This window comes from Clytia hemisphaerica, unplaced genomic scaffold, assembly GCF_902728285.1.
Source record: "Clytia hemisphaerica strain Z4C2 unplaced genomic scaffold, Clytia hemisphaerica genome assembly, whole genome shotgun sequence".
Taxonomy (NCBI): domain Eukaryota; kingdom Metazoa; phylum Cnidaria; class Hydrozoa; order Leptothecata; family Clytiidae; genus Clytia; species Clytia hemisphaerica.
The window spans coordinates 5,557-15,186 of record NW_027104328.1 but is presented as its reverse complement, the minus strand read 5'-3'; the positions used below and the strand labels follow the sequence as shown (position 1 = coordinate 15,186).

Here is a 9,630-nt window from a genome sequence, read left to right as displayed (position 1 = left end):
GAAAACAAGAAAAAAATCACAACACAAGGAGTTTGAAATGGTTCTTTTGTCATTAAAAATAAATTACAATATTGACTATTATTTTTCTTGAGGTTAAAAAAATAATCAGTTTAAACTTTTTATAATCGTGAGAGCGAGCGAATCAAAAATCAAATTTTCTATAATAATTTCTAAAAGATATCATCATCATTTTCTAAAACATAATTCTAAATCAAAAACATTAAATTATATATCGGGCACTAAATTTTGAAGATCAATATAATTTGGATTTACTCTCTCAAGTGCCTCCCAACTCTCCCAACTGTTTGGAAAATGAAAACAAGAAGGGATGTAAAATTACTCTGTACCAGAGTGTATCTCACGTTTATCGCTTCGTAGTACGCTCTGTACACATTGTCTGTTTGATGAAAAAATTCACGTACGGAGACCTCTGCGATGAAGTATGATTTGAAAATAGCAACACTTCTCTCATCGTCTCCCCTCTCTCATTAACATTCCATTGCAGCGATCGGCTTGAAAAATCTTAAATGAGACAATGACAACAGACCTCTACGGCAATTAATTTTGAAAATAGCCGTAGATACTGGGTCTGTGTACAGACAAATTCAAAACATACTAAACGAAAATGAAAAAAGCAGTTAAAGTAGTAGTGCTATGGGATTGATAGGGGCGCTTTTCCAAAAGGTTTCACGCTGGCTACCCTCGGGTTCCTTCTAAACAATAAGAGGGGCAAAAAATGCTAATTTCTGCCTTCCATACTTTCAATGGTATAAATAAGATTTCTCAATTGAAAAGTTATAGATTTAGCTGGTAATCGTCGTTCATAGGGACGGCATGAAACTTTAAGTTCCGTAAATAATATATGCCTTTTTCTTAACGTTTTCTTAAGTTCTGAGCTTTCATTGAGCACTTTTGGCGTAGAGAAGAATTAGGAGTTGTGAAGTTATAATTCTGTAAATATTAGGCACTCAACTATGATTTCGGTTTCTCAAAACACTTACCATCCGTTGTGCTAAAGACACGATAAATGGGACGAGGTTCGAGTTTTACTAGAGTTGTTGCTACGGCACGCTTGTAGATACAAACATTTGACGCGAGTCGGCTTCTAGCTGTATTTAGTCAATGTATGTACATGTCGAATGAAAAATACGAAACGATTCGTGATGTCCATAATTGTTTTATACGGAAGCACAAAATAGACCAGGGGTTTGCCACTCATTTTGAATTTAAACAATAAAACTAGTGGCAAAAGCCCGGCCTATTTTGAGTGCTTTCGTATAAGAAATTACGTCATGAATATCGTGAATACGGATGGAAATTATTGGTCTTCGAATCCGTTTTCCCTACAGCTATACATGGTTATTAAAAAAAAAAACATAGCAAAACACCGCATTCTACAGACAAGATCGGTAAAAATTCACGATTCTTTTTATCCGGATACTACTAGCGATTAATTTTAATCAAGATGCTCCATCTCATTCATCTCGAATACGTTGGAGTGATAACAAGTCTAGGAGGTAGAAGGATTTTCTCTTTTGGTATCACAAGCACGCATGTGTTGAATCAAAAGTAATTTGTCGAGTCTTCAATTAGGTATGGAATCGTAGGTTTGGTTAATTTCCAACAGCCGCGGAATATTATTTATACGATATCATCTTACGTACGAGATATTTTGATAATATATCGATGCTTAATTTTTCACCTTCGCCTACGGTTTGTGTATGTACGGACGGTATGTACACGGAAAATCTATAATAAAACTCCTCAGTCCACCTCATATTTTGACATTGGTTGCCTTCTTTCACATTGTAAAAAGTAACTGAAGAGTATGAAAATGCTGAGACTTCGTATTGAGCTTCCATAGTTATAAAATTCAACGAAAGCCACTGTGTAGACCTTGATAATTGAATTTGAACGGAATATTTTTTGTTGTTGTTGCATTTCTATGTGTTCAATGAAGATGGTGCACTAGAAGTGGTAGATGATGTAGCAGCTGGTTTATAAGGAGATACACAATCACCGAGAAGTGTACGAACTGATTTCCAAGCTTCGTTTGGTGGTGGAGGTGACTGTATAAAACAAACACAATTTAGAGACAATCGGTAGACATTGAAATATTTCTAAAAATGATACTCATGACGTACTCTTAGGTGCCAAATAAACGCCCCGCGGCAATTAGGCCCCCCCCGTTTATTAAAATTTCGAAAATTTTCCAACCCCCTCCGTTTAATCGAACCCCCCCCGTTTATTTGCCACCTAAGAGTATTCTTTTAAACAGAAGTATAACATAAACATTTTGACCAATATGAAATAATGATGTATACATCATCAAATTTCTACTATTGTCAAGCTTACGGTACAGTTATATGATTAAAGTCCCTTATATGTAGACTATCTTAATAATTACACTATTTGAACATGCTTTTTTAGCCATCGAGCATTGCCTTACAAGAATTAGGTAAATCAAAAAGCAATTCGATAGAAATATAACCACATACGGAGGCTATAATTTCATACATGATATGTTTTATCAAAATTTTCAAGAGTTTACCACTGGACTGCTCACATCTCGACCAAGCGCCGGAAAAATAGTCATCAACACGATCTTCCAACCCGGTAACGCCTGTGTTCGAGAACCGAAAATATTCCTCGGTGTACGTTCGAAACCGCTAGTGGTTGAAGAAACGTTATCTGATTGAGCTGGCGCATGGACGTCATCGTGAGTCGGGGAGGCCAATAATATATTGGTCCAGGGACACCAATGACGATGTTCGGAAAGCATATTGAAGGATTCTTCAAAGGGTTCCTTGAAATTAAAAAAATATATCAATGATTAAGCAGGGCAAAAATCGGATTCGTACACCTTTTGTCAGCTGCTGCAGAAGCACTTTGGGGCTGGTGTATATATTTAATGGGTCAAAAACAGTTAATACACAGTGTACTAAGTGTCAAGGGGTGGTGGTCCTTTGGAAAAATTTCAAAAAGCAGTTAATACACATAGTGTTATGTATTAACTGCTTGCCCCCCCCCCTGCAACAAAATATCAAAATCTTTAACTTTCCGACCGAGACGAAAATAGCAATGTGCTATAAAGGTAAACCAAAACGTTTCATACCTGAAAACGCATACGTTTCGTTCTCACCGGTTCACCATCTTCGTCCTCCGTTTGATGTACTGGCGTCATGGCGCGCGGCGTGTGAGCTATGGAATGAGAGTCTAATCTCCGGTCAAAAGAGATGGAACCAATTTCACTCATTACCGATTCAGTAGCTTCAATGTTGGTGTTGTCGGCAGTCATGAATAAGAGTTCTTTCATCCATTGTTGTTGGACGTGGTTTGGGTGGCTGGATGGTGGGTTCTCGGTAATCGCTTTCTCTAATTCTGTAAGTAGGTAAATGAGAGGACTCGTTATCTACACATTATGTATACACATTACTTTGTACACCATAAATATATCCGAAACACCTACAATATTTAATAATGATTTTTTGTCCCGAAGGAGTGCTTCCGTTTGGGTCTGTATTAATTTAATTCAGGAATCGACTTAAAATGACAAGAGAAAGAAGAAAACAAAAGCAAGAAAAAACTAAAATAAAATGTTTTTTAAGAAACGTAATTTCATTAAGACTTCCTTCACCCTTAAATCGTTTTAAAGACGTACCTAAATCTTTTTCTGTCGTATCTTCAAGCCTTTTCTCGAAACATTCGGATCCCACTTCGCTGAAGATGGAGTCGCTGTAAATCGATGAGACCGGCCTCCTGGCGCCGTACTCAAAAGTAACTCTTTCATCAACTCTTGAGGGGTGGCTAGAGGGATACGGGCCGGCTCACTGAAGATGGATGATTTCATGATACTGTGTGGAGGGTGCGAGCTATGATAGTGTCCTCCTCCCATCGAGTCTGCATCATCATGATCATGATCTATACTCATGTGTTTACTGTCCGATACCCTAAGATTGACTAACGATTCTTGAGATCCTGCTGGCTTCAAAAGGTCTGAATGGGCTAAAGAGTCGCTACTAGTTGCCAGTTTTGAGAGCTCGTGTGTGACACTTCCCGAATGTGTACTGTTCTCAGATTTGACTGATACTCTTGATGACATAAAATCTTCAGATAATGATTGTTGTGAGGTCGCGGATTCGAAATGTAGTTTTTGCTGTTTGGCATTCCGGCGACTGGAGAGCGACTTGTAATGCCATAAACCTGATTCTTTGCCACATAATGAACACGTGATAGATGGGTCTTCAACAATGGGTTGACTTAAATTTAAAAATAAATTATACAAAAACCATGTGAAGGGTTCTTGGCAAATTAAGCGTATAGGGTCTGATTATCAATGGGTTGACTTAAATTAGGGAGAGTTATTGACAAAGACTTTTCTTCATCTCGGAAAGTCAATCATCATAGTATTTCAGCTTTGCTTCTAGAACAAAAAAACAGTCAGAAATTCGTCTTAGAAGCAAAGTTTATATATTTGTGCAGGTAAATTTACCTTGCTTTCTGATTAGCCTGCAGAAAAGTGCCGTGGCGCGAATTCATCTGTCGTTGTGATTTGTCTATCGATGCTTAACCTCACTGATGGGCCATTCAATTTTATATCCATACAGAGGGTGGACGAACATTTCCGTGAAGAATTTCCAGGGGGTCTAAAGGAGTATTTTTTCATTTTCCAGGGGGTAAAAAGTTATTATATTTCCAGTGAGCAAAACACTGACTTTATTTAAGGTATGGAAAGAATTTTTCCAAGGGCTCTTTTGCAAATTTTTCAGGGGGCACCAAGCACATTTCTAAAAATCTTTTTCTGACTTAAAAAGCTCCCTGTATGGAAATTCAATGGAACAGCCCATGATGTAAAATTAGATTTAGAAATTCTCACCTTGCATTCCAGCCTGTGACAGCCAATATGCATGCAACTTTAGCCTGTAACACTTCATCATCTGTATCACAAGAATGGCGAAAAACGTTTGTCAAAAGCTTCTCGATGCAACTGTTATCCAGACTTTTCTAAGAGAAAAAAAGGAATGTAATATTTCCTAAACATTAAACCCAATTTTCAAATAAACAAATAATTGGAGTTAAAGCCTGATTATGCTCCAGTAACAATAGCATATTCTATTGTTGTTATTAATGGAGTGTGACCAGGCTTGAATTCCAATTTCAGGTCAATTGACCACAGCTAGTTCCCCTCAAATTAGAATGTCAATAGACCTTTGCATAAACTACGTCACAAACAACAATTGCCTCGTTTTGAATTTATTTCCATGGTGATCAACTCTCATCGGATTTTATCAAAACTACTTTCTATTCGTAAAAAATCATTTAATGTCTTAAGAGACATAACCGCCATGGTAATCGTTTGAATACGAGTCAAGTGATGTTTGTGACGTAATTTATGAAAAGGTCTATGGATTCATCGACCCTATGATACTCTCCCATCGTTGCCCAATTGGATTCTTTCTATCTCTCACAGCGGGATCATTGCAAAACAGGTGATTTTTTAAAATGAAAACCTCTTAGAAGAGGTTGATTATAAGAGCCAAAACTATTTTTTTGCAAAGCTGGTGAAAGACTTTACCATTGTAGTGTGGTCGTGTTACAAAAATACAGGTTGTTTGTAGGAAAAAAATAAGATCTAGCTGAAACTTTCTCCAGACCTTCTCTATAGGATGCTTATACCTCAGGAAAAATTCCCCTAAAATCCCACTGGTGGAACATCCCTTTTTTGGGACATTTCTATTTTCCCAAGGCAAATCCTAAGGGCGAAATTTTTTTGAAAATTTCAAACTTATTCTCAGACAATATCATGTATATAATTCGAAAGCTCTCGAAAAACTATATAGAAGACTTTGAAACGGTTATAGCTGATTTCCTTACCTAACTCGAGATATTTCATTCGCAAGTTCCACTTTTCGCCACACTTTGGTCAAAATTGACCATAAATAGCATCTTCTGCGTGAATTATCTTATTGTTTTCCTGTAAATTATGCTAAACGACCCCACTATTGGACCTATGATGGTAATACTCTTTTTTTTAAGCATACTGGAAAATTCGGTCGAGGCCCAATATGCTTAGCAAAATCTCATTTTCAGCCTGAATTTATGCTTATTTATATGCTTAGACTTCAAATCGTGAATTTTCTTTGGGTTCATGAAAATTTTGAACTTTTAAGTCGCACATTGATTCAGCTCAAAGAATGAAAGTTATCTTTGTAATTTGGAGCAGCAGGTGAAAATCTTTGGTCTTAAAAAGCTCAAACAGCTTCAAAAGTAACCCTAAAAAAGTCAGCGTCTTAGAAAAGCAGCAAGAATTCTATTTGCATTTCAGCTTGGAGGGTACGCTTTAGCATTATGCTTATTTTTTACCGAATTTGAGTGCTTATTTAAACGTTATGCTTATATAAAATAACAGTGTAACCTAAAATATTTAAGAATTTTACCATTGATGCTACAGTATCTTCATTCAACTCAGGTAGATTTCCTTTCAACTCCAGCAACCCACAAAATGCTGACCGAATCTCCATTTTCCATTGTTGTGCTGAGCGTGAGGGTAAACTCAAAAAGGATGGTGGGCAGGGGTTCTGTGGCCAAGGACAGAGCTTTTGATGTCCAATTTTCAATTTGTCTTTGATCTCATTACAAATGTCAGAATCTAAAAAAGAAAATACTTATGAATTAAAATTTGATAATCAAATACATAAATAATTAAAAGGCACAGCTCTTTCATGCCAAAAATATTCCGAAGGCGTCCTTGACAATCCCAAAAGCCAATAAATACAGAACACTGAAAGTATTGGAAGTTTAAACTTTGAATTTTTAACATTATAATAAATCAAGTCTTAGAATCATAGTACTGGAGGATCTAGATCTCTTGTCTTGTCTTGGTTCAGGTTTGATTTTACCAAAAATCTATAAAAATCTAAAACATTTAGTATAAGCTTACAAGCTGAGGAATCCCAATCATCAGGCATACCAGCAAATATGGTAGCACTGCATGTGACACATCTCAACTGGTCAAGTTCTTCATTGCACCAACCATATTGAGCACATTTCAAGGGTGATAACTCATTTGGTTTTGCTGCCCAGTTAGTTGTCTATGAGAAAAGCGATTATGATATACTTTATTTTACAGTTTTTTTTTTTTACTATCATTTTTTAATCAAATATAATGAAACTTAATTCGTTGGTTGGCTAAAGGGTGGCTACTTTTGGCCAATACTTTCACTACTAGTACAACAAAAACAATTTTAAAATTTTGGGGAGTTTTGCCTTTTTGCTAATCCCCCCAAATTTAATTCCTGCCAGAATTAGAATGGATTACCTCAGCTCTTGTGAATAAGTTTTAGGGAATTCAACAATATTTAATATAAAACTGATTTGAAATAGACAAAACTGTTTTCAATAATAGTTTAACTAGAGATTTAAAAAGGTTACAATGAAAAATTTTACCATACCGTGAATGTTTTAACTCTTTCAAGAAACAAGTCTTTACTCTGTGGGTTACAACTGACATTTGATTCACTAAAAACATAAATAAAAAAAGATTAAAGTATTAAGCAAAAAAGCAATGTAAAGGTAAAGTGGGTTTCTATAAATGATACTGAAATCTAATCTACAAAGGAACAGATACAACAGAAATATCTGAAGTATACAAGTAAGCTTTTGTGTTGAGATTTATGCAGTGCGCTTCTGAGCTAATGGTTTAGTGCATTTGGAAATGGGTTCCTACAGTAGGTGGAACTTTGATATTTTAGGATTACGATTCTACCAGCTTTTTTAGTGATATTATTGATTTTAATTGTCAATGGCAAAAGATATTTCTTTTAAAGAATAACCTGCTGTGTTGCTTTGACAGTTACCCCCGGATTGTTTAAGTAGGCACTTTGGTCATGTGACAAAAAACCACGTATATGTTTAACCTGACTGACCAAAACAGTAATTACATAAATTATTGTGGCAGTGAAGGCTTGAAACGAAAGTGGAAAGTGGGTTTTCAGCTTCTGACTTTTGATAGCAATCTTCTTTTGGCAAGAGATTTTCAGGGTAGTATAATATCATGAATAGATTGAACATACTAAAATTTGAGGGGGTTTTGTTCGACAGAACTTCTGAAAACTTAAGAAACGCTCAAAAAACCAACTTTCCCTAAGGAAACGCAGACAAGAACGGGTTTGTTTACCTCCAGAGACCAAACGGTGGAGAGCATCAAAATAATGCGTGCGCACTAGTTTTACAAATTACGGGAAAAGTGTATTAACGTTTCTTTGTTTCAGACATTCGCGTGTGTTCCACTATGAATTTTTTCATATTTCGATTTAAAAGTCTACTCAGTGCGAAAGAGAAATTGTGTATTTTTTAATACGCCGTTCATTGACTCAAATCAAATGGCTTTGGAGGTTCGGTGAAATGGTGGCAGAATTGCCGTCCCATGTTTTGTCAGATAGTCCCAAGTTAGAGCAGTTGACGGTCAGTCATTTGATAGCTATGCAAGTTTCCCTCCGCTGATGCAAGTTACCTGATTGAACACTTTGATCACAATCAAACATTCGTTTTTAGTACCGTCTGGTATAGCCTGGGAATCCAAGCTCATAATCTTAGAAAATACAAAAAATACCTCACCTCACAAAGTTCTAAGATTATAAAGCTTGGTGCAGGTAGATAGTCTGACACAGAATGTTATAAACAGTCTGTGTGTGAACCCTTGTTGACAGACTTTCTGAACTTTGGAAACCCAGACAAACACACATAATCAACTTACCAAAACTCTTTCACAAGCTCTAAAGACTCTAAAAACTACTAAAAACCACATCAAAACATCAGCTACATGTATTTAGACTTTCAGTCAACAGTCCTTTTGTTTCTAAATGAATCTATGTTTTCATTTTCATTTGTTTTTCTTTTTCCTGCAAAATCAGCTTTTTCCATAAATTATGTGCGCGCATCGAAATTATCAAAATGCGCGTGAACTGAAAGTACTGCTAAGTAATGCGCCGAAAGCTGGCCAGTCAGACTGAACCTGCATTGCAGGGAAAAATCTCCCTGCAGGCGAGTTACCTGCGGCAAGCGTTAAACAAGCAGCAAAAATATCAAAAACTAGACTGTGGAAAAAGTTTAATGCTTAGATTCTCAGGCTACATCTGGTATAGCTTTTTAAACCAAGAAATATCGAAGTTCCAGCTAGTAGAAAGGCCGAGATCACAAATAACTTGTGTTCGCGTTGTCCAACCGACTCACTTTTGATCTGAAAAATTTGATTGTTTTTAGTCAGAAAGTCAGGGAATCTGTCGAATTTTTAGGTGATATTTTCCAAAGAACATTTGCAGATTTAGCGCTAGTTAGTTTTTAGTCATCAAGCGTTTAAAACAATTTCTACTTGCAATTTTTCAAAGATTTTTTTGCGTTTTCGAGCGCTACATAACTGATTTTGCCGCTTCACATGCAACAATAAACATACTGCAGACAGTGGGCTAGATGATTCTTGCCGCCTGAACAAGCCATGGCCAGAGTGTATTTTTCTGACATTTTTATTGCCGACCGACCAACCGACCCATATTTTAGAGCCAAAAATGACGTGAACACAAATTATCTGTGACCTCGGCCTAGGAGCAGCAGGCTAGCTCTAAAGCTCTAAAA

The 9,630-nt window shown here is 36.4% G+C and overlaps 1 protein-coding gene across 1 annotated transcript; it reads right to left on the bottom strand.

Annotated features, from left to right (window-relative positions):
* Positions 1 to 1,943: 1,943 nt before the first annotated feature.
* LOC136817725 (uncharacterized) lies at positions 1,944 to 7,517 on the bottom strand (the record flags this gene model as incomplete). Its single annotated transcript, XM_067074041.1, is given in 8 exon segments — positions 1,944 to 2,069; positions 2,552 to 2,806; positions 3,116 to 3,381; positions 3,691 to 4,259; positions 4,877 to 5,004; positions 6,438 to 6,649; positions 6,941 to 7,091; positions 7,452 to 7,517. Coding segments are annotated over 8 exon segments (1,773 nt in total), but the record flags the coding sequence as incomplete, so codon positions are not given.
* Positions 7,518 to 9,630: the final 2,113 nt, after the last annotated feature.